This window comes from Uloborus diversus, chromosome 8 (genome assembly GCF_026930045.1).
Source record: "Uloborus diversus isolate 005 chromosome 8, Udiv.v.3.1, whole genome shotgun sequence".
Classification (NCBI taxonomy): domain Eukaryota; kingdom Metazoa; phylum Arthropoda; class Arachnida; order Araneae; family Uloboridae; genus Uloborus; species Uloborus diversus.
This window is the reverse complement of record NC_072738.1, coordinates 42,676,238-42,702,141: the sequence shown is the minus strand read 5'-3', so window position 1 is coordinate 42,702,141 and position 25,904 is coordinate 42,676,238. Positions and strand designations below refer to the sequence as shown.

At 33.4% G+C, this 25,904-nt stretch overlaps 2 protein-coding genes across 3 annotated transcripts in view; one reads left to right on the top strand and one right to left on the bottom strand.

Annotated features, from left to right (window-relative positions):
- Window positions 1–14,246, bottom strand: part of LOC129227571 (4-hydroxybenzoate polyprenyltransferase, mitochondrial-like) — a 35,819-nt gene extending 21,573 nt beyond the window's left edge. The window contains exons 1-5 of one of the 2 annotated variants that reach the window (XM_054862153.1): window positions 14,117–14,169; window positions 8,534–8,616; window positions 7,668–8,100; window positions 3,182–3,348; window positions 2,496–2,617 (exon numbers count right to left, since the gene is read on the bottom strand). In XM_054862153.1, the coding sequence (XP_054718128.1) occupies window positions 2,496–2,617; window positions 3,182–3,348; window positions 7,668–8,022 (644 nt within the window). In that variant the 5' untranslated portion in view covers window positions 8,023–8,100; window positions 8,534–8,616; window positions 14,117–14,169. Of the gene's footprint in view, window positions 1–2,495; window positions 2,618–3,181; window positions 3,349–7,667; window positions 8,101–8,533; window positions 8,617–14,116 lie in introns of both variants that reach the window. The other variant, XM_054862152.1, reaches the window with a different exon arrangement.
- Window positions 14,247–14,701: 455 nt separating this feature from the next.
- LOC129227572 (tRNA (guanine(26)-N(2))-dimethyltransferase-like) overlaps window positions 14,702–25,904 on the top strand; it is a 44,761-nt gene continuing 33,558 nt past the window's right edge. The window contains exons 1-2 of the mRNA XM_054862154.1: window positions 14,702–15,002; window positions 18,879–18,972. Of these exons, the coding sequence (XP_054718129.1) occupies window positions 14,755–15,002; window positions 18,879–18,972 (342 nt within the window). The 5' untranslated portion in view covers window positions 14,702–14,754. The remainder of the gene's footprint in view (window positions 15,003–18,878; window positions 18,973–25,904) is intronic.

Genomic DNA, 25,904 nt, shown 5'->3' with positions numbered 1-25,904 from the left:
TTTTTCTACTTCCTTAATTCCAGATTTGATAGAGTAAATCCTTAGAATTATTATGCATTAACACATTGCAGTGGAGAAGTGGACTTACAATGCCTCAAACTTAAAAATTTGTCATTAAAAAATTCTTGCTAACAATGTTAACTTAATGACTTCAAAAACATTAATAAGTGCTTGACTTCACTGTAACCCATTAATCATTCACTTTACGATGAGTCTAATCTAATCTATGTGATTTTTTTTCTTTATGATGGTTAGACTTGTATGCAATCTTATTTTCAAGGAGAGATCAGAAATGTTTAAGATTTCAAATATACTATTGAGACACAACTTTTGGATTACTATTATTGTAATTACTTTTTTTTTTTCAGGGGTTAGGGAGATCTCCTGTTTTTCCATTGTTGACTTGGATTTGAACAACTAGTGGGACATAATTTTAATTTTGTTTTTCCTCATTTTGCACTTGGCAAGTATGTTTATACTACAGCAATGATGTTCAACTTCTCTTTACCTGAACGCTGAACCTCTTTTGTAAAAAAATTCTTGAAGGCCAGAAAACTCAAATATATATATATATATATATATTTTTTTTTTTCTAGATATCCTATTTTCCTGTGTATTATCTATTAAAAAAGCACAATTTTTATGAGGTGTGGAATATAGGCTGTCATGGATTATCTGAGCTTTTTCTTTCTAAACGCCAACACATTGAACCTCAATTTACAGCAGGATTAAGCAATAGAAACCGTTTTGTCGACTGTAGGTTTATTTATTACGCATTGTTTGAATTTTCCTCTAACGTAATTTAGGCTATCTAAAATAAACAACCACGCAGTCAAGGAAGAATTTCACACTCCATTTGCACAAGAAAAGACTTTGCTCCTTTGTCTTGACTCTTTGCCTTTAAATAGTTAGTGTACTATAATCACGATTACAGAAGAAATCATAATTTTTAGATTATTTTTCAGATTAATTTTGATTATACCTTAAAAATTATGACTTCTTCACATTTTTAATTTAGTTGCTAAAATTGTATGCCAAATTAAAACAGCTTTGTTTTTTAAATCCTATTATTCACGAACTATACATAGATTTTTTTTCCTTTCCGGTTAATTTTAGGACCTGCGAATTATACTCTCCTTGGATTATATGCAGGAAAATGCATTAACATCAGAAAATATGTAAAAAAAAATAAAATTTAAGAAAATGAAAATTGTTGCAATCGCTAATTAATCCATATTTTCTTAAAGCTAAGTTTAGAATTGTTTTGATGAAATCTATTTCTGAATATTTTGTTCCAAATTTGTAACGTTGTTACTATTTACTTACATCTAGGAAACTAAAATGGGATGAAAGGAAAAGAAGAGTTCTAGAACGCACTCATTTGTAACATTCATGACGGGCCATACAAATCAGCCTAGAGGGGCCAAAGGAGTGCTGCCATATTTTGTCTCTGAGAATCGCAAAATGGATGAAACCTACATCCATTTGCTTCTCTACTTTCATTTGAGGTATTCACTGAATACAACTCAGCGCATTGTCAAACATTTTACTAGCCTTGCAAAACTTAGCTTTGTTTTGTCCTTTTTAATGAGACTTCAACTGCTGATTAACCATGTCAAGTTAAACACTTTATATTTTAGTCTGGTGTATATAGCGTACTAAAGAAAATTAAGAAAAGAGGAATTCAGACGATTAATTCCAATAAAAGCCACAGAAAACTGAACCATCTTGAAGCTTTAGCATACCTAATTTAGTGAATTGTTATACAGAAAAGTTAGGATTAAAAAACCTATTGTCTCAAAAGTTTTGCAAGCTACTGTATAGCAGTGACGTGCGGTCTGCTCAAGCAAACCAAGTAGTGCTTAGGCACTTCAAACGCGAGTTTTTTTTTAAATATCATTTTTATGCTCATTAAGGACACTAAATATGAATGTAGTACATCATTTCCGTTCCTCAAAATGAGTAAAACTTGCAGGTAGTTCGATCAAGATCCCACATGCACATTTCTACCATTTGGCAAGCAACAAACCATGAGAATTCAACAAGCAGTAGTGAACATAGACTTCAGTGCCCCCCACCTGATATTTTTTTAAAAATAATTTTAATGTAGTGCTTTTTTTTATAGAGCGTCCCTCTTTACACCTCAAGCATCCCCCCTTCCTGCTCTGCAGGGATGATATGTACGCCACTGTCAACAAGCCTAATCCAAGCAAAAACTTGAATGAAGGGTTGTTGCAATGACAACCCACATTAGTCTAGTTCCCTTTCAGTGAGAGGAGAATGGCAAAGAAGCATTTCTTACGGCACCAATCCAAGCAGGCTTGGTTTGCTTGGGTGGAACCCCACATCACTGCTGTTAGGTACAGAAGGAAAGATAAAGTGAAACCTTCAATGAGCAAATAATAAAACATCAGTGAAAATACTGCAGTTGCATTTAGAAAAAAAGAGAGAGAAAAAAGAAAAAAAAAACTAAAAAGTACAGTAACTGTTTTTACCTATACCAATTCAGCTCAAGAAGAATTAAAAGTGCCAATGATAACTGACCGCCTAGGAACATCCATGCATCTATCATTTTAATCTCTCCAGCAGCTAAAGGCCTCAATTTTGTCCTCTCAACCTGCAAGAGTTTATATCAACATATATATCTTGCGACCAAATAACAAGGAAATATGAAAAAAGTCTTTGGTACATAAGGCTGAATCTGGCAAATTCATACTCCCCCCTGCTCTACAATGAATACTAAGATCTAGCTGTAAGGACACAATATCCTCATTGCATCCAGGTACTGATTTTAGCAGGGTTGTTCTGTTTTGTCCTATCCGGAAAAAAATACTCCAGATAAAATATCATTTTATCTACTTTTTCAGTAAATTGAAAGTTCTAAGTAAAAATTTAAACTTTTTACTAAACTTTTTACTAGAACGGTAACTTTTGCTAAAGGCTCTTGATCTTCATTAGGGATTGATAAAATGACTAGGACCAGCCTAGCTGGGTCCAGAGCTTATATGCTGGTTATCTTTTTTGCATTTGTATATTATTTACATTGGTTCAAATATTTTAAAATTGTATTGGTCATTGGATAGTGTTTCATTCAAAGTCAAACATAGGAGCAATTATTTTTAAAACATAAAATATAATTAGTACATAAACTAGTAGCAATGAAAATGCCTAGAAATATTACCTTACTATCAATATTTTTATCCCACATATCATTAATTGTACAACCAGCTCCCCTCATAAGCAATGCCCCACTTCCAAATAAGGCCAGAAGTGCTGGGTCTGGCAAACACCCAGGAGCTGAAGCCATTGACAAACTCCAAAAACAGGGCCAGAGTAGTAGCCATGTTCCTGAAAAATATACAAAAAAGGTAAGATCAAAAATATTTTATTATTGATTTACAATTACATCAAGTTTTGTATCTCAGTGTTCTAATATAATTTCACTTCGTAAAGTATGCTTCAAAAAACTTAACTAGTTTACATATTTTCATTTCAACCTTAAAAAAAAAAAAGAAAAAAAAAAGAAAAAGAAAAAAAAATACTATTCCACTGTAGGAATTTCAAAAATATTGCATACATCTGTTTTGGGACTAAAAGGAGTCCTTTTCCAATGTCAAAATTTTTGAGCCAACAGATATTTCACCCAGCAGTTACAATAAAACTTCCTTGAGAATGCTGTTTAGCTCAAAACTATTTTGGAGTGAAAAAAGGGTTCCTTTAAACTCGGGAAAATAATTTATAAAAAGACAATGCAAAAAACAACTCATTAATGGCAAGAACAGTGTGATCTTCACAAGTTAGTGATACAGAATGCTATGAGTTCCTTAAAAATTCGATACGAGACTTTTTGCATTCAGAAGAAGTTACGTTATTTGCATGTTTCAAATATGTCTTTGGAATATACGATTTTCAATTCATAATAGTGCTAGAAAAAAAGCTGCTATATGTTGCATTTTGAGACAAAAACATTTGATTTGACGCCAAGATTTGAAAACCTAGGAGCCAAGTTTGATGCCCAAAGTTTTGGATCGCATCGAAGCTCCTGCCCAAGTCATTGTGATTGAGACCTGTGAATTACTTGAAGAAAAAAATTTGTAAAAATAATATTTAAATAAAATTGTTTTTCGTGAAATGTGCCACCAGCTCAGTCAATTCCAGACAAGGATGGCAGCTTCTGCTTAATAGCACTCGTCAGCCCGGCATAGGAAGCGACTGAGCTGGAGGTGGAAAACCTTATAAGGAAGCCAAGAGTGCCAAATAAACTGGTAACTAATAGAAAATTAGCACTGACCAGACCTGAGTCAATACAATCATTTTTGTCTTGATAAAAGATCATTTTTTCTTTCAGATCATGCTTTGCAGATTTTATCATTTTTATTTTAAATATGCTACCAGAAATAATGGGAAGTTCAGCACAGTTCTTTTATATTCTGACATGAATATATTTATTTGTCGAAAATGGCACCTAGATTGTTTTTTTTTTGTTGAAATCCCAAAAACTTATTCCAGTTTTCAACATGGCATCTAAATTAAAGTTATCATTTATAACATTGAATAACAATAATCATGAACATGAGGCATACTGTATAGATGGCATAAAATATAATGACTTTTAAGACTATAATGACTTTCATAAATGACTTTTAAAAACAATATTACACTTACATAAAGAACCTGATACCCCAATTTGTGAGCACCCCTGTAATATTGTTCCTCAGGGCGTGACTACATAGGCGGATTTAGGACTGAGTTCCTGGGGGGGGGGGGGGGGGCAGGATTTTTTTTTTTTTTTTTTGAGCAACATTTTTATAGCCCCCACCCCTATGTTTTTGTCTGTTTTCTGTGATGCATGTCCATGCTTTACTTTTTTGTGTTTTTTCATTAAAATGTGTTTTCATGTTGTCCTTTTTGTATTGACCTTGAGAGAGGGGGCTGGTATTAAGAGAATGACGCAGGGCTCCCTTTTAAGTGGGAAATAGAATATCCAATTTTAGGGGTCCCGGAGGTTTTACCCCGGGGGAAATTTTGTAAAATGGATATAAAATTCTGCATTTTGAAGCATTATAAACGTTAATGGTACAGACATAGAAATTGATAACTAGATTATACAGTTGTACAGTATTGTTCAAACTTTGTAAGAAACAGCCATTTTAAGTTTGAAAGAAAAAATAAGCTATAGATTTCTCATCACAAAAACCTTTCTTCTAATTATAAGTAGTGCAAAAAACGAAAAGGAATAAAGGTAGTGTATCTTTTTTTTTTCGAGCTAAACAGATTAACAATATGCAGTAGAAGTAAGATAAAAGCAATCAATACAAAAGAATTTCCAAAATACTGCATTCGGGATTGAATATATTGCAAGATATGAAACATGTGAGTCACAAAAATTTATTTCGAATAATATGTTACAAATGTGAGAACCATGATTTTTACATTTTTAATGCAGGATGTGGCAAGGAGCTGAATTTGACAAATTTTGGCATTCCTCTCCCTCTACCATTTGTTAGAAATTTTAAAATTTAAGGTTTGTAGCCACATGTTTCCAAATATTCAAAGATTTCAAGCACTTGAAAATGAAATTAGTTTTTTTAACCAATTTCCATTTTTTAAGGAACGAATCAAGCAATTTTTTTGGGAGTTGTTAGAGATCCACTTCAAAGCATGGGCCCTAAGTAATAGCTTGTTTATCTTTTAGGCAAATTCAGCCCTGTTTGTAATTCACTCTTACCTGCAGATTTTTGCTTGATTTTTTTTGTAATTTTTATAAAAATTAGGATTTTTACGATTTTACCAATCTTTATTATGTTTTTATAGATTTTTATAACGTTTTAGCAAATTTTTCCAAAACTTTTGATGTTTCAATTATTCAGATTTCAATAATGACAAGGACTGGCTCATTTAGAATTAGATGATTATGACTTACCTTACTTTTTAAACAGTATTTATAAAGTAAGTAAAATTGTACTTTCCCTCTAAATAAAAAGATTCAATTAATCAGAACACTCAGATAACTGAAATTTATTCAGTTTGTGATAGAATTTCTCTCTCTCTCTCTCAAAAAAAAAAAAAAAAAAAAAAGGAAAAAACTATTTTTTAGAATCTCTCAAAAAGCCAATTAATCTACTATAAATATTATGGACAAATATACTTTAAATGTGGACACAAATCATAACGAGTAGATCGTTCTGTTAGCGCGAATGGGGGGGGGGAGTTTTTCTCCCTTTGTTTTAGGTTCTAATTTGTTAAAATAATTGTCAATTATTATAAGTGTTGCAGCTTAATGTATAGCTTGTTTAGTTTATATTTTCATACACTTGCCCAAATGGTTTTCAGTCCAAAATAGTGAATTTAGACACATTTTCAGCACCTCAGTGACAGCTGCACTATTTGTATTTATTTATTTTTTTTTTCTCCCCAGAAAAGGACATTTGCTATTCTCTTTATTTTCACTGAACTTTTCAAAAAAGAAAAAAAGTCATAATTTTTTTTCTTTTAAGATTTTGGAAGATGTGTTGTTATCATATAAAGTCCTCTCAAAACTGGGGGGCATTGCCCCTATGCCCCCACCCTTATAAATCCACCCATGCTCTTCTGAACTATTCGAAAAAGAAAAAATTAAAAAAAAATCATTATTTTTTAAAGATGTGTTGTTACTACATAAAGTTCTCCCAAAACTAGGGGGGCATTGCCCCCCTCTGCCCCCCATAAATCCGCCCATGCCTGACTATGACTTTTTAGGAGACTGGGCACTAATTTTATATTTGGTCTCTTTAATAAATATACTATGAAGTAAAAAAACACTGATATTACAGCCATCAATTCAAATATTGTGATCTAATATCTTACATTACAATCTTTACTAATAAGAAAGCTGAAAGTCTGGATCTCTGTGACGTGCATAGCGCCAAGACTGTTTGGCCGCTTTTCATGAAATTTGGCACAAATAGTTTGTTGCATGGGGGTGTGCACCTTGAAGTAATTTTTTGAAAATTCAATTTTGTTCTTTTTGTACTCCAATTTTAAGAACATTTTGACGAGCAAACACAGACGAGTAAATTACCATAACTTGGATGAGCAAATTACCATAACATGGACAAGCAAATTATCTTAACCTGGACGAGCAAATTACCATAACGTGGACGGGCAAACTACCACAATGTGAGTGAGCAAATGAACAGCAAATTGCCAAGAAATTCATCATCCATTACTTATAAATATACAGGCGAACCAAATGACCTTTGAATTTTCTACTATGGGCAAAGTCGTGCGGGTACCACTAGTACGTAATAATAAGTCATGAAATTTTGTTTCGTTGGAATAGGCCATAAAATTGAAAGATCTCATACAATTTTTGAAATCGCATGTGAAGCTTTAGGATTTGTGAAAGGTTAAAATTTTGAAATTATTTTTTGGCCTAACTTTTGCATCTTTCTACAGTGTGATATGAAATTAATCCAATTTTTAAAAACAAGCAACAGATTTGGTTTCCTGCAAATTTTGGTGTCCCAGGCCATTCTTCTAATCCCACACTATTGTTCCTGATAACTTCTAAACATATATCTATGAACAACAAAATTTTCACAATATCAACTTAAAAACATGAATAATTCTCTTGAAAACAGGAGGAAAAACAAGATTAATTTTGGAATGAAATATCAAATACAAACCTATGGGTTTATCAATTCGCATTAACTTCAAGTACGGCTGAATACCTTTAGGCATTGCACAGACAAATTTTTCCATCACAGTTTGGTTGTCACTTTGAATGAAGTTCCGCGTTTTACTTCCACCTTTCTCATCATCTTTCGTTGTTTTTACTGATGAAAAATATCTTCCTCTAATAAGAAAATTTCGATTCACTAATAAGAGATGAAATCTTTGGTGATGATTCTTATATACACTATACATTTTACTAGCCATTGGCTTTCTTGGATGATTTGAAAAACATGATGAACAGAAAATTTGCTTTGGTAAAATATTTCTCCACATTTTTTTAGCATGGAAGTAGTAACATAAATACATAATAGAAGACTCTTTTTCAAAAGTTTCGTTTCACCACCGGAGTTAGATATTTCAAATACAGACAACGGAGCACAACATCTGCAATAAAAAAAGAATGAAATTACAAAAAGAATGTAAGACACATCAGGTCTTAGCTTTTACAACCTAAATATTAGGACACATCGTACCCCAGTCAGAACGGTGACACAACTCAAAAAAATAGCATTGGAGAAAAATAAGGTGTTATGCAATAGTAACTTTAACTGATTTAGTCTCATATTTTACAATATGCTCAAAAAAATAAAATGTGTTGTTGGCTGGTTAGTTTTTGCTGTCCAAATTAATAATGTATGTTTAAGGTTCGAAAATACCTCTTTTAAATTATGAGAATTTAATACTGTATTCAAGACTATCATTTGGGTGATCGGAGGGGGGGGGATAGGGAGCCTTACAAACATAGAGAAATTAGACATTTTTGCATGCATTCTGTAGTTTTTCCTCCTATAAAATGGAGGGAAATCAAACCCTTTACCCATGGAAAATTATCAAACCACCCGCCTGTGGCTGCATCATTATTCATTATATCCCTTTGGCCACCATAACCGGGCGCAACATCTGGAATAAAAAAAGAAAAATATTACAAAAAAAATTTATTACATGCAGACACATCTAGATTTTACAACCTAAATATCAGCACATACCGCATCCCTGTAAGGAAGGCGACATAACACAAAAAAACAGCATTGGGTAAAAATAAGGTGTTATGCATTAGTAATTTTAAGTGATTTAGTCTCAAATATTACAATAAGTGCAAAAATATTGCAATGTGATGTTCACTGATTAGTTTTTTTGGTCTAAATTAATAATGCATATTTAAGGTTCAAAAATATGTCTTCTAAATCAGGAAAATTTAATGCTATATTCAAGCCTATCATTTAGGTGATCGGGAGGGGGGGGGGGCGTGAACAATTGATCCGCCCCTAGATTTCACAAACAAAGAAATAAGGCCTTTTTGTACATATATTTTTGTTGTTTTCCCATCATAAAATGGATGGAATGCCTACAGAAAATTATGAAATGAAGCACCAGGCTGTATTATTATTCATTACATATCACTTTGCCCACTATGCACCAGTTAGGTGAGTTAACTTTGTGGCTAAAAGATAAATTTAGATTTTGAACCAATAGCTAGTGAACGTTTTCCCAAAGTTGCGTCACTCTCCTTGCAGGAGTGCGAGATATCTGAAAAGGGAGTGTTTGCAATAAGAATCAGGGTATCATGATGATGCATCGGATAAGTTTCTAGGCTTCAAAATAAGTTATCGAAATGCCATTTCAAATGAATTGAATACCGTAGGTACATATCAATATTAAAAAAAATTCATACAACATTTAAACAATTTTTTTCTAATTAAAAAAAAAAGATTTTTTTTTTCCAAATACAAAACTAATTGCATTTAAAAATCGTTTTTACAAAAGTACTTTTGACATCAATCGCAATGAGTCGGGGGAAAAAAAAGCTTTGATGCAATCCAAAAGTTTAGGTGTCAAATTTGGCATGGAAATCTAGGTGTCAAATCAAAATTTATAGCCACAAAATCAGACTAATGACCACTTATTTTTAGGACTGATGGGAAGTGGGGGAACCAAAGCCTTTTATTTTTGGAGGTTCAATGTGTCACTAAACAAGACTTTCAAATTTCACATGTGATATAAATTCATCATGTGATTAACATTTCTAAAATATTTATTTCATAAACTGCAGATCTTTTAAGTTCTTTAACCTTCCAGCATGATAGGGTTGGGGGACATAGGAATTTCTACATCGTAATGCATCACCAACCTTACATTGCAATGTTGTGATGTATTGAAATGTAGTTCACAGTTAGAATTCAAAAAATAATATTGCTACATAATTACTCATTATTGTTATTTTTTAAAAAATGAATTTTTATTATTGAAGCTATATATTGCAAAGTGAAATAATACAAAAAAAATAATAATTTTATAACATTTTAATTTTTATTAATTAAAATTAAACCCAATTATAGTTGCAAATATTCTTTCTGGATTAAAAAAAAAATTAGTTGAACTTAAAATTGCTTGTTTTTTTACAAAAAATATACAAGATGAATATTACGACATAATACGAGATACTTACAAAATGATTCTATTACTAAGACAAAGTAATGGACAGAAACATTAGCATATTTTAACAATAAATATTGCGAACATTAGTGAAATAGTGTAAAACAAGCGAAAGAGCCCAGTAAAATATGTTTTGGGATGCAAATTATTTGCACTCCTGTCCGCGTTATCAAAATATAAAGTCTTATATTCTGCTGAAATTTCAAGAAAAGTCATTAAATTGTGCCAGTTTATGCGAGTAATGGACATTATTAACAATTTAGATGGATAGTAGACAGTGAAATGGCGTATCACCTCAATTTCTCACCTAGTCATTAAATTTGGCACCCCCAAAGCAGAATACTTTTGGATGTTCTGCAATGTAAAATCATTTAACCAAAATTGTTCTGCAAGTACTTCAAGCATTGTACACGAAAAAAATGTGACATTTTCCGCAAATTGGGTGCCAAAATTCAAAATCGTTCATATAGGAGTTTTTTTTTTTTAACTGGACTGTTGCTATTTATTTCTGTGGAAATGAGATATTTCCATGAACATCACAGCTTTCAACCAAATGACTAATTAAAAAGCGCTGAATTTGGGAAATTAGTGGATCATGAAAAACTATAAAATCAAAAAAACTTTTACAAGGTGTCAAACCTAAACCAATTGAGATTCTCCAAAAATAGTTTATTTGTTTTCTAAAATGTATAGAAAGAACAAAGATACAAAATTTTATAAAAATCCGAAACTAGGTGGCAAACCATTTTTTTGGTTAGTTTTACATGGCATGAAGGAGCAATTAAAATAATATTACTAAATAAATTACCAAAATAATAAATAAAATGAGTCGAGTTTGGGTTGCATATAATAGAATACTTCAAAACTTTCTAAACAATTGAACTATTTTCTGGATGCAAAGGGATTGAAATCTCAAACAAGACATGCAATTTCCGGCGATGTACGTGTTTCAATGTTGGCATGTTTCCAAAACATACGTGAATGGCCGAAATTGCAGTGAATGAAGATTGATTGGGAAGGTCCTACAAAAGACTTATCAAATTCAAATTATCATAATTTGCAAGAATTTCAGATTTTCTTCTAATTTTAAGAAATCTGCAGAATTTCTGCAAAACTCTATCTTGAGTTGGAAGATATTTGCAGAAAATTTGCAGTTTCTACAGATTTTCTGCACCTCAGTTTCTGCAGATTTTCAGCACTGCAGTTCCTGCAGATTTTATGCACAGTAGTTTCTGCAGATTTTATGCACAGTAGTTTCTGTAGATTTTCAGCACAGTGGTTTCTGCAGAAATTTCAATGAAATCTGCAGAAAATTTATCAGTTTTCCCCTCACATTTGAACAGAATTGTTCAGCAGCTCAGGCATCTGTTCTCGACGTACGTTGCAAATTTAGTAGCATTCTGCTTTGGGGTTTGACACTTTTCTTAAAATTTTACCATAAATTACAACTTTATGTATCTTGATAATGGGAGTACGAGGAAAAATTAATTTTTGCTTCACAAAAATATTTCAATATGCACTTTTGATTGATACCTATTTTTTTTTCATTATACCTCTTTTTGTGTGGCTCTCTGGTTAGATGCACCATACATATCTATTTTTGGTATATCTCTCAGCTGAACCAGGGCAAACTAGTAAGATTGTTATTTTGGATTACGATTAGAGATAACTTTTCAGTTTAGTGGAGTTAGTTTATAGTGTTACAATGCAAGCACTGTATCTGGTAGATATGAGCAATTATTTAAGTAAGTTCTTGTTACATTTGATTTTCTATATTTTTATAAAACGTTTTATTACAACAGTGTAACATTAAACCATATTTTTGAAAATTGTTCCTAAAAAACGTACAATATTTAAACCTAAAATAATACAATAAATAGAAAATTGAATGAAACAAAAATTTAGTTAAACACTTGTGTGTATCTCTCAGATATAAGCAGCTGACGTACAGGCCACTAGTGCATCGTGATTTGTCTTCTGGAAGATTGGAAGGGGTTTTTTTGTTCAAAACATGCATGAATGTGAAAAATACTACGATACTAGGATTGGAAAAAAAGAAAAACAAATGCCTCTGAAAGGGTGTTTTTACCAGGGTTGTTAGTTTCGGCCAGTGGTGGTTTTAACCATGAATAAAGCCGGTTAAAACCGGTTTGGATAAAATCAGTTTTGTCTATTAGACGTGGATATAGGAAAAAAGATTTAAAACCAAAATAAATGAGTACATAATTAAAAGAAATATGAAACATCAATCCTATAATCAGTCACTATTCATTATTAAAGTAAACAGCTCCTTTTACACCCTAAGCAAATAATAAATGACTGTTCCTAACGGTTGGTCAGATCATAATGTTTCAAACAGTGTGAATAGCACAATACATACTTGTTTCAAAGTTTTATGACTTTCAAATTTAATCAAAGTAAATTATATTTATTTTTTAATACATTGAATGCATGTTATAAGTTTTGTGAAGAATAGCTATTAGTTTATATTGTAGGCTATTTAGTATTCCTAATAAACAAGTGTCCCTTTCTCTTCATTGTGAATAATCTTAAATGTTACAAAAAAGTTATATTTAATCAATTTTGAAAATTATTTCAATTATGATAAATACACATCCTATATCTTTTATTATGCATTAAAATGTGCAACATTATGCATACAAACTATGTATACACATATTAGTGTGCTTTTAAACAGTTTTGGCCAGCTCTATGGTGGTTGAATCCAGTTTTGGCTGGTTTTTGCTAGTGGCATGGCCCAAACTACAACCCTGGTTTTTACCCCCAAACCTTCTCTTCCCTACCCCACTGATGCAGACTGCTAATAACACTATAAAAATAGCTGATGACAGATGTTCCTGGTAGGATTAGCAAAGTTACAACCATCAACAGACTTACGAGTCAAGTTAGGTTGGTCTTAGTCGATTTATCAATCTTCATTGGCCACCTGTTGACCCAGGCCCGGGGTTTTTAAAATGAGGGCTGAAATATAAACAGGGACTTATGGGTAAACAATCTGGAGGGGGGGGAGCGTAAAATTACGACTGGCGTCAAAAATTCTGTGCACGTCCCTGCTTAAAACTAGTCACCCCATTTCAAGCAATAGAAGTCCATGAAAATGTTGACCAGCTTGCTACAGTATCCAGCAAATACGCTGCCTTTTGGTCCCTTCAACTTTGCTCTAAAAGGGTGCTACTTTGATATCAATGAATTATTTTTTAACTTAATTTTTTCATTGGCACCACGGAATTATTTATTGGTTGTAGAAAAAAACAATGAACCGAGTTTTCAACATTATTAAACTATTATAGTAATTCCATGAAATGTGTAGGAGTAGTAGGGGGTTTCTTAGGTCGTCTATTTTTCTCCAATGAAATCTGCAATTCTTTTGATGAGTTTGAACTTTTGAAAAAAAAAAAAAAAAAAAAAACGTCATCCTCAAGTCACCGACATGTTCTGACTTTTAATTTGGAAACCTGGTCACATAAAACAGAACATTTCAGTAGCTCTTCAAAAGATTAATGTACAACAGTTTTATCAGCATATATTCAACCAAACGATTTCATTAAATTGAAAATGCGATAGTCTTTGGTAGTAAAACACCCCACAAGTTACATTAACTCGTTTATGAACTAAGAATATGTAATGACATACAACTACCTTTAAAATTACTGAGAATTTTAAATTCAAGCCCATTTTCAGCCGGCACACTCATTCCGAAATATTTCTAATACAGAGCTATGACAAATTTCTTTTTAGCAAAAAGGTAAAGTTACTTGATTTTTCCATTTAACAAAATCATTTATTTTTAAGGATCAATGGTTCTATACGAAAATATTCATATGGAACTGTTCGGACAAATTCAAGGAAAGTAAAACCAAAAGATGGTTCGTTAAAAAAATAATTAAAAAAAAAACCTTGGTAGAATGCAATTGTTTTTCAAAAACTTTAAAAATATACACATTACATTTTGTATTCATGTTTTCCAATTCATTCTTCTCACATGCAACAGATTTCCGCTGCATATTGCAGCAAAGCCCGAATTTTCTGAGCAGACAACTTCACGTTATGCAACAACAAAGAGAATAAATATTGCATAACGTCCTTGAATAAAACCTTGACACACGCTTTGAAAAATCACCACTAGGGAATATTAGCCCGTTTTTATTTCCCAATAGAAATACTAAAATTTAGTTCATGAGAAATATATGTTTCATGTCTAGCTATTTCGAAACTTGCTTCATTTTATTTAGTTTTCGATGCAAAATTTTTTTATGAAACAAAAAATATTTTATTTTTAAATAAAATAACTGTACCCGTTATTTTTCATATCATGGTTATTTAACCGGTTTTACGGCTTAATAGCTTCCCAGCAGAGATCCTCAATCAACCAATCATTGCCTTTTCCTGATTTTCTCTTTGCTCTTTTTTTCTTTCAGCCCACACACACGAAAGGTCTCCATAACAATACCCCTCTAAACCCCCCCCCCTCGCACAACGCAGGATAATGAGCCAGCATGTCGGTTTAATAGCGGCAGATTTGTGTTTATATTCATTGTGGCAGCATGGACATGGTTGTAGACGAGAAATAGTAATTTTAGTTTAATGCAATTACCCAAAGCCTGTAGGTATTTTAGAAATTGCAGTTACCTTAAAGGTTTCATCAGAATGATTTCCGATGCATCAACTATTGCTGAACTAGAAGATCAAAAGCAAGCAAACGATTTACAGAATTTAATATATGTTGACAAAATGCCTTACACTGTTGTAACAGAAGGCAAAGCAGAAGTTTTATTTCCTAGTTCTCATGATGTTTTTTACAATCCTGTCCAAGAATTTAATCGTGATTTGTCGTAAGTATTATGAGTTAAATATTTTTCGCATTTTTGTGATACAAATACAAATACAAATACAAATGTGACGACCAGCAACAGGCTCTGGGCCCAGCTAGGCTGGTCCTAGTCAATTAATTAGTCCCCAATGAAGATCAATGGCCCTCTTAAAGGTATCCACTCCCTTGCTCATTACCGCCTCTTCCGGTAAGCTATTCCAAGTGCCCACGACCCTGCTAAAGTAGTAGTTTTTCCTGATTTCCAAGTTAGCCTGAGATTTAAATAGCTTAAAACAATGACCCCTTGTCCTGCTTTCCCTGCAAAAATTTAATCCATTTACATCTTTCATTTTGATAAATTTAAATAACTGAATCATGTCCCCTCTGACTCTCCTTTGCTCCAGGCTATACATGTTAAGCCTATTAAGTCTGGTATCATAATCTAAATTGGAGAGTCCCCTTACTAATTTAGTTACCCTTCTTTGAACCCTTTCCAATACAAAAATATCTTTCTTCAGATAAGGCGACCAAAACTGAACAGCATACTCCAAATGAGGTCTTACTAAACTCCTATATAAAGGCAGAAGAACTTTCTTAAATTTGTTTGAAATAGATCTATTGATGAACCCAAGCATTTTGTTGGCTTTGTTACTAGCAATACTGCACTGTTGACTAAACTTGAAGTCCTGATTTATAAAGACACCCAGATCCATAACATTTTCTGCCTGATTTATGACTGAACCCTGTAAACGATATCTCATACGCTTATTTCCATGACCTAAGTGTAGCACTTGACATTTCCCTACATTAACTGCCATACCCCATTTATCTGCCCACTTAGTAATATGATCTAAATCCTCTTGCAGCTGTTTTACTTGTTCTTCATTATCGACAATCCCCATAACTTTTACATCGTCAGCAAAACAATTCATGCTTCCAGAAATATTTTCATTGATGTCATTCATAAATATAATAAACAAAAGAGGCCCTAAAACTGATCCCTGAGGAACCCCACTTAAAACATCACTCCAATTAGAATGATTTCCTCTCACAACTACTCTTTGCTTCCTACCAGTAAGCCAATTTCTAACCCAAAGTAAAGTTTTTCCTCCTATTCCAATGTCAGTTAACTTGCTGAGAAGAGCAACATGCGGCACCCTGTCAAAAGCTTTTTGAAAATCAATATAAACAAAATCCACACATTTTTTGTTATCTAAAGCTGAGGTAACCTTGTCGTAGAAATGCAATAAATTAGTAGTACAGGATTTACCTTTCCTGAAACCATACTGCAAACTAGTCAACAGACTATTAGTCTCTAAGAACATCATGATCTTAATTTTGATCAAAGTTTCGAAAATCTTACAAATCACCGAAGTCAAACTTACGCAATAGTTTGTAAGTTCGTAAATTACTAATGTTTCACTCTGATATGTGCATCCTTCTACAGAAAAGTATTTAATTAATCTTCCTGATTGTTCTTTGATTTTGATTGAATTGTATTTTCTCTTATTTATTAGGGACCAATAGATAATGGCAAAGTTTGTAATATTAGGATTAAGGTGTGAAATATAAAATCGGTGTTTTCAGTCTTAGGCTTCATAGTTTTTACCCTGTAAAACCTCTCGAACGGGTCACCTTGTTTAGCGACCCCGCCGCCCTTTTTCAGTGGCCAGTTTCCCATGACACAAAATTTTTGGCGAATTTGCACAATGTTAAATCTGGCCTCAAGAGCATTTAAACCCCTCTGAGCGACAGGTTAGTCTCCAGTCTGAGGCTTCAAAATAAATTGGCGACAACTCTTTCATTTAAAAAAAAAACGTGTTGCCTATTGTTAACGAAAGTCCAGACCCAGCCAAAAAACAACTGCAGTTGAGCTTCCAAAAAAAAGTGGTGGTATTTGGAACCGAGAAACTGCAGTTAAATCATTGCAGTTGAACTGAAAGATACAGTTTCAAAATAACTGCCATTTCTTAACTGCAAGTTTTCAATTCCAAATACCACCAGTATTTAAAAAATATATATCTGCAGTTTTACTACAGTTCATTTTCTGCAGTTTTCTGGTTCCAAATACCACCAGAATTTCAAAAAATAATAATAAAAAAAATTTACCCACCAAATTAAAAATATTAGTTAACAATTAATAACAAATGGAATAAATGAGATAGAAATCCAAAACCACTTCAAAATTAAAACTTAGACAATTCTTTAATAAAAATGCATAAATTGACTATAGATGGATGTGTCAAGTGAGTTTTATAAAACATCTAATTAAAACTTGAGCTATTCTTCCAAAATACAAATTAAGATTTTAGTTATTTGGAGGATATTAAAATTGAGATATTCATATTCCAGCCACATTTTGCACAAAAATACATTGCTAAATTATGAAAGTAGTATACAAAGTTTCAAGACACAGTAGCAAATAGAACTATTTATAAGATTAAAAAAATTCATGCAATTCGTCCAAATCGACCATGTGGTGCAAAGTAATTAAGTTAATTAGACTGTTTAATATTGAGACATCATAACACAATTTTTTTAATGCACGGATATTGATAACATAAATGTTTGCTCAAAGTTTTAAATCAATCGGTGAAAAAATAAAAATTGCAAAAATTTAAAATTTCCGATAAGGTATTAAATTTTCAAGCTAACCCTAATCTACTATACGTTAATTAAATAAAAGTTAATTACTCAAATAATAATCGGTAAGTTTTGAAGTGTCTTATCTTTTTGTAAACCGGAGCTTCATTTCGTTCGACTTTGGATGGATTTTCAATGATAAAACTCGAAAGTGCACTAATCATTCATCTAGCGGAGCAAAACAATGCGTTAAAAAAGCGGTCAGGGCTAGTGGTCATCTTGCGCTTGCCTCAAAGATCTTTGCCGGTGGCACCCGCATAATTCGGCACCCGGAAGGTGGCCTTCCAAGGCATTTTTTACTAGGCAAAATACAATTCCGGGACGTTGTTTCAAGAGATATTTGTTCTTATTTAATTAAATTCCTGATTTTTTTTCCCCAAATGAGTATAATTCGACCCTGTTCAAATCTAAATCGCTCTTAAAATTGGTATTTTTAAAAGCCCTTTCAAACCATGCAACACCTTTCGTTATTCAATATCATTTATAGTAGTCAATAAATATCGTATAGCTTTTACATTATGAATGTGAAAAATAATATTAATGTTTTGAACTAGAGATGCACATTTCTTTTTTAATCCTCAATTTAGCTTTAATGAATTCATTAAATGAGGCGTGTGATCAAGGAACATAAAAGATATCAAATATCTCCACCATGACGCGACAACAGATCACATAAGGTCCACTTGTCAGATAAAGCAAAAAGCAATTGATCGTGTGACTCGCTATCTATGAATCACCAAGCGCATAAAAAGACTAAGATCAAGCCACGGCAAAAATAAATTTATAGTAAAATTAATCACGATTGCTCAAAAATGAATAAGTAAATAAATTATAAGAATAAACAAATAAATAAATGAGAATATGTTAATGAATAAATAATAAATTGATCAAAAGCATAAAGATTAAAAATTTCAATAATCTTTTTTTTTTCAGAGGAAATTTGTTTAATGGTGTTAATTATTCAAAGTCCCGAACATATTGCATATAATTTTTATTTTGAGTTGCACCGGATTACACAGCCTTTCTATATTTTACCACGTTATTTAGAAATCTATTTAAATATTTTAAAATTTTGTATGTGTTCTGGTCCACATGAATCATCTTAATATGGCGTGAGGCACTTGAGTAAAAAAAAAAGCTGGGCACCACTGCTTTTTAGTTAAATTATTGTTACTTCTATTGCTCTTTATTTTAACTATCAATGTATTTCTTATTTTTTTTCAATCTCTTTTTGATGTATTTTTTCTTTTTCCAGCATTGCAGTTTTAAAGCAAGTCATTAAAGAATCAGCCTTTGTAAATTTACGAGATAAATCAAAACAGAAAGATGAAGCTAAACCTGATGAACAGGTATATTGAATGTAAATTATATGAGTATAATCAGGGGTCTGTCCAGGATTTTTCACAGGGTCCGTTTTTTGTGAAAAATCAAATAATTTTGTGAAAAATGAATTAATTTTGTGAAAAATGAATTAATTTTGTGAAAAATCAAATAATTTCGCAAAAAAAAAAATTGTTAAAACGAAATTTTAGAATTTAGAGATTGCACAAACTGCATCAATTAAATTTAAAGTTAAGTGCTTTACTCTTCTATGTCGAAAAAATCATTCTGGAGTGTTGATCTGATATTTGGCGGGGGTGGGGGCATCGCTCTCTCAAGTATCAATATTTATCTACCATTCTACATTATGTTAAATTATACTAGAAATATTTCTGTACAGTATTTAAAATAACTGTAACAAAGAAATAAATAAAATAAAATTCAGAATAGTGTTCAGCATTTAACTTTTTGACCCAAGACACTCTTAAAAAGCACAGAATTTCGTTTAAAACTTATAAATTCCGTGATTTTAACAAAAATAAAAAGATATTTTAATTGTTTACCTCTGAACAAAGCGTAATAAAGATTAAAAATGCGAAAAATCGGATTCCCATAGCGGATGCAAAGAGATCGCAATTCTCAAAGTGATGGCATCAAAAGTATAAAAACGGCTTGTAAAAGAAATATTTTTGATAAAATTATTTTAAAATTGCATTTTAGGGTCCTATGATAAACATTTCATTAATATCTGTGGACACAGTTGACGCAAAAAAAAAAAAAATATTCAGCATTTTAATTTTTGACTCATAACAGAAAATGGAATTTTGCTTTAAAAACTTGAAATGAATCCAACAAAACTAAAGAGACTTTATTTTTGAACTCCAACAAAAATAAAGAGACTTTTCATTTATTTGCATCCTAATAAAGCGAAGTTAGCTTGAAAAAAGAACAAAATATGATTCTCATATCGGATGTTAAAAGATTGAATTTTTCAAAATGCAGACATCTTAAGAAAAAAATAACGGTAATTAAAAGAGTTTATTTAAAGTTAATCATCCTTGTTAACATCGAAAAATCAGAACCCATATAATTTTCTTCCAAAATAACAATTAAACATTGCACCGCACCGCAAAAACGCAAATATTGACAAGCTGGTAAAATGATAAGAATATTTTCTAATCAAGTCATTATAAAGGTTTAACGCCAGACGCTGCTAAGTGGTGATAATTTTGAAGTTGGTAACCCTATCTGAAGAGATCATATTTTTTCCCCACCCTTACTATCTATCCCTTTGCAGTTCTAAGTTCATTTCGCAGATATATATTATTATTGTTTATTAAATCGTGAGCGGGGAGAAAAGTGCTTACCAATGCCTCTTCAGAAAAGTTTACAACAACACAGCTGCTAATTAGCTGTGATAAAACAAACAACCATTATATTTATTTGGCAGTAGCAATTACTTATCACTTGCAGGAACATCGCAAGTCTGCCGATTTTTTTCCCCTCAAAATTAGCCGATTTAGTATAAGCTGATCCCTCTAATTTGACTTCAAAAAAGGCTCCAAAAATTATCGGTTTATACACAGAAATATGCGTTATTTTGTTTTTGCTGTTTCAATAAACAATTTGTGAAAGATCCGATCTTGTTTATCAGAATTTTGTGAAGGGTCCGTTTTGTTTGATCGGGATTTTGTGAAAGGTCCGTTTTGTTTGATCGGAATTTTGTGAAAGGTCCGTTTTGGTTGATCGGATTTTTGTGAAGGGTCCGTTAACGGACCCAAATATCCTCTGGCCAGACCCCTGATAATATGCAGGGCTTATTTGTGAGGGAATGTGCAGGAGCTCAAGCTTTTATACTTGTTTAATTTTTTCCTTGAATTTTTAGAAGTACGATGAAATTCAGATTGGCTTTTTGATACCTGTGCATGAATATACATTTTAAAATATGTTAAGCTTTTAAGATGTTTATTTTTTAACTACTGATAAAATAGGGATACAGGAAGGAAGAAGTTATCTGGAAGATAAACATCAGTATCCTACATATATCTATCCTATTTAGACAATCACTATCCTAGATATCTGAGTTTCTTGACTTTTAAGATTCCTAATAAACCTGTTTGTCGATTATTTATTAAGCCCAAATTAATTATGATAATAAATGTTAATGCATTTCAAGTACAGAACAACCTTGTTTAACTGGTCAAATTGGGACAAAGGACAATTCGGAGAACCAAAAATACGGGTAATGAGCAAAACAAATCCTTAAATATGTTGATCAAATAAACCATATTTTATATATCAAATATAATTTATATGTCAAATAAATCATATTTTGTCAAAATATTACATATAACTGCTTAGAAGATATTAAAAAATATATAAACATAATTTTCTCACCATTTCTCAATAAAGAATTGGTCTTTCTTTCAAGCACAAGTCTTATTTTTGAATAAGCACTCTCAAGCCAGTGCTGTAGATGTTAATAAAATTTGAGTGCAGGGTGCAACACTTACTTTTAGGGTGATATTTGTTATGCCAGAAAAGGTTAGTTTAGATTGCTTATCAGAGCCGGCCTTAAGCCGATTAGAGCAAAAGATCCCAATGGGGCCCCGCGCCAGCAGGGGCCCCGCTCTAAAAAAATATTTTTTTTTCCTCACAAAAGAAAATAAAGGAAATAAAAAGAAAATTAATTTGAATTCTGAAATTTTGAGTTCAAATTATGTTTTTCGCAATCACGAACTGAGATAGGACCCTACTCATTGGAATTATTGTTTCTAGAAACGGCTCCTGTCCCCCCCCCCCCCCCCAATCCTGCCTCTCCTCCTGGACGGTTACGTGTGCATAGTTGTGTGTGTGCGTAGACCTGTGTGAAATCGTGTGTGTGTGTGTGTGTGAATGTGCGTGTGTGTAGGACATGGACGCCTCCGATCAGGAAAAGCAGATAGCTCAAAACCGGAGCTGTCGCGCCGCGCCGCCAGCAGAGGACGGTGGGCGGTGGCGCTGCAGAAGCGTCTGGTCCAAGTTGAAAAAGGCACGGACACCAAAAACGGTCAAATGAGAACAATAAGCAATCGTGATTGCTCAATAAGGTTCAAATGAACTTAACTGATATTAATCATAATATGCTTAACTGATATTTAATCTGGCGGGTATAGAGCTACTTTCAGTGCAATTGAGGTAGTATAGGGGGAATTTCCTGAGGCTTTTAGCATCCCTATTAAGTCCAAAACTACTAGTCTCAAATAAATTTCCTGAAGAAAAAAATAAAACATATAGCCAGCTAAAAATTTTTAAATCCATATCTAAGGCGATACCTGCTGTATCCTATAACTTCCGATCAAGAGAAAGGAACTAGGTAGTGGGGAACCAAAGTACAAATTTTTAATGATTATTAGCAGTCCGCAATAACGTAAGGGTCAAGGACCCCTATCCCAGGATCTACTCGTATTACATGGGCAATACGGAAATTTACATGAAACTCCGAAATTTCAGGAATTTCCAGAGCTATCTTTTTAGTTTCATTTATATATTTACTTTTATTATTTTTTTACTTTCTTTATTAGTATTGATAAAAAAATCTTAAAACTTAGCAGCAATGCCAATTTTTTTACTACACAATTAACACCAACGTAAGTGCAATTCTGAAAAATAAATAAATAAATGATAAACTTCAAATACTGCGTATTTAATATGCGGAAAACATCTCCATAACAATTCTAAAGAAAGCAAATTACCATTCTTCTTCTAACGTTTATACATATAGAATGGAATTTGGTTTTTAAATCTTCAAGGTCAAAAAATTACTTGGAGCCAACCAAACCCTGACATCTCTCTTAACGTGACTGAAGATGCGTGTTTAAGACCTTTATTTCAAAAAGTTCAGGTGAAGGCTACTCAAACGCTCACCCTTACCTCAACGTTATCACAAAAAACTGACTAAAATTACATCATTCATTTTTCAATTTTAAAGGATTTCCAAGGAAGGAAGAGATTTATAAATTTCCTTCTTCTCTTCTATCGTCTCTAAAGGTAGCCTAAAATAGTGTTTTTAAGATTCAAATTTCGAAATATTTCATGAGGAAGGTCTCTGAAACATTTTTACTATCTAATGACCCCTTTCTTTAGCATCAGCACAATAGCTTAAAATTTCCCTTTTAGAAAATACTACCACAAGAAAACACTCGAACCCTTCCTTCAAATGGATAGCATAAAATTCATTTCAGTATCGAAAAAAATTTCGGGAGGAAGCTCCTCCCGTTTCCCCTATCGTTACCACACAGGGTATAAAACTGAGTTTTTTGCGCCATAAAACCCTCTATTTTGAAAGTTTTCCGTAGGAGATCACTAAATTCCTTTCTTCTCCATTTTTATCAAACATCATCTAATGGGGACAAAAATTTCTGAGAGGAGCCAGTAATTCCCTATCTTTACCAAAATTAATCTAAACTTATCTTAAATTTTAAAATAAAATTTGGTAGGCCCGGGGAACCTCCGCCTCTCTCCCTTTCCCTTTAGTTTACATAAAATTGTCCAAAGTGGCGATTTTAGACGTCAGCTTTGAAGACTCGTCCAGGGACCGTAGGTGTTTTATCTGACCTCTAACGTCCCTCTTCTCTCCCTCCTCCCCTCAAAACTCATCTCCGTACCAAAACTGCCTTTTTAAACTTCAATTTCGAAAAATTTCCAAGGAGAGCTCCCCCGTTCCCTGCAATTCCGTTCCACTTCTGACACTCCAAAGACGTCTGGTCTTTTGCTTGTGGTCAAAAATTACTTTTTTTAGGACCGATACATTTTGGTGCATTTTCCTTTTCTGCTCTAAGTTATAAATTGCGCTACCCCGCTTACACTGAAGTGACAAAAGTCATGGGATACGTCTTAATATCGTGTAGGACCTCCTTTCGCCCGGCGAAGTGCAGCAACTCGACGTGGCATGAACTCAACAAGTTGTTGGAAGTCTTCTGCAGGAATATTGAGCCATGCTGTCTCTATAGACGTCCATAATTGAGAAAGTGTTGATGGTGCAGGATTTTGGGCACGAACAGACCTCTCGATGATGTTCCATAAATGCTCGATGGGATTCATGTCGGGCGATCTAGGTGGCCAGATCATTCGCTGGAATTGTCCAGAATGTTCTTCAAACCAATCGCGAACAGTTGTGGACCGGTGACATGGTGCATTGTCATCCATAAAAATCCCATCGTTGTTGGGGTACATGAAGTCCATGAATGGCTGCAAGTGATCTCCAAGTAGCTGAACATAAGCATTTCCAGTCACTATTTGGTTCAGTCGCACCAGAGGACCAAGTCCATGCCATGTAAAAACAGCCCACACCATCATGCTGCCACCACCAGCTTGAACAGTGCCTTGTTGACAATTTGGGTCCATGGCTTCGTGGGGTCTGCGCCACACTCGAACCCTACCATCAGCTCTTAGCAACTGAAATCGTGACTCATCGGACCAGGCCACGGTTTTCCATTCATCTAGAGACCAACCGATATGCTCACGTGACCACGAGAGTCGCTGAAAGCGATGTCGTGCTGTCAGTAAAGGCACTCGAGTCTGTCTTCTGCTGGCATAGCCCAAGGAAGACAAATTTCGCCGCACAGTCCTACCGGACATGTCCCTCGTACGTCCCACATTGATTTCTGCGGTTATTTGACGCAGTGTTGCTTGTCTGTTAGCATTCACAACTCTACGCAGACGTCGCCGGTCTCGGTCGTTAAGTGCACGCGGTCGACCACTGCGCTGTCCATGGTGGGATGTTATGCCTGAAATTCGATACTCTCGGCACTCTTGACACAGTGGACCTGGGAATGTTGAATTCCCTAACGATATCCGATATCCCTAACGCATGACCCATGCGTCTAGCTCCAATTAACATTCCGCGTTCAAAATCTGTTAATTCCCGTCGTGCGGTCATAATCACGTCAAAATCTCTTCACATGAACAACTTGAGCACAAATGAAAGCTCTGCGAAAGCACTGCGCATTTATACCTGTTCTACCCGATGCTACTGCCATCTGTATATTTGCATATTGCTATCCCATGAATTTTGTCACTTCAGTGTAATTCCAACGGTGAAGGGGTTCTCACTTCTCAAAGTTGCACAATAATGATCGATAGAAAAATTATTTTTTACTGGGTGGGTTGATTTATTCCATGAAAATAAAAATTAAAAACTCCAACTGAATGGACTTCTACCAAGTTATTTCACAATAAGCGAACTAAGAATTGGAAGAGAGAAGTCTACGGCGACCATCCGTCCTGGTTTTGGAGACAATATTCCACATTTTTTGGAGGTTATTTAATCAGTCATGTTAAATTCCCATAATATCGTCCAATTTTACAAAAAAAAAAAGGACGAAAAAATCAGCATCTGGGAAGTTATTCCCTCAGTCCCACACTTCTTTTGACGCACCAATTTTCTCGTGCACCAACCGCATGTGATTGGGCATAAAGATTCTTAGAGCTACTTTTCTTACGTTTTTAAAATGTACACTTATTTTTGTGGCCATTCATTCACTCGTTTCTTAAGAAATAAAAAAATAAAAATCGAACGTGATATAGAAATTTGAAAGAAGACGGATAATTGCGGAATTTTTGAATCCTTGCCTGAATTTAAAAAAAAAATCGGTCAGCACTTCTCGAATTTGTACGATCAGTCTGTAAGGGGCCCCGCCAGCTTTCTCTAATTGGGCCCCGCATGTGCTAAGGCCGGCTCTGTTGCTTATGCCAACTTTAATTTAAAAAAACAGGTTTTGTTTTTGAAAAAATAGGCTTTGAGACCAATTAAACATTAAATTTGCATTATTTTACAATGATTAACCAAATATACCATAGGACATTGTTCTGTGCCTCCTTCCCCCCATTGAACAGATGTTTCAACACTGATAGATCAACATAAAAGTCTAATGAATAAAATATGACAACGTATATAAAGTACAAATTGAGAATGGATTGT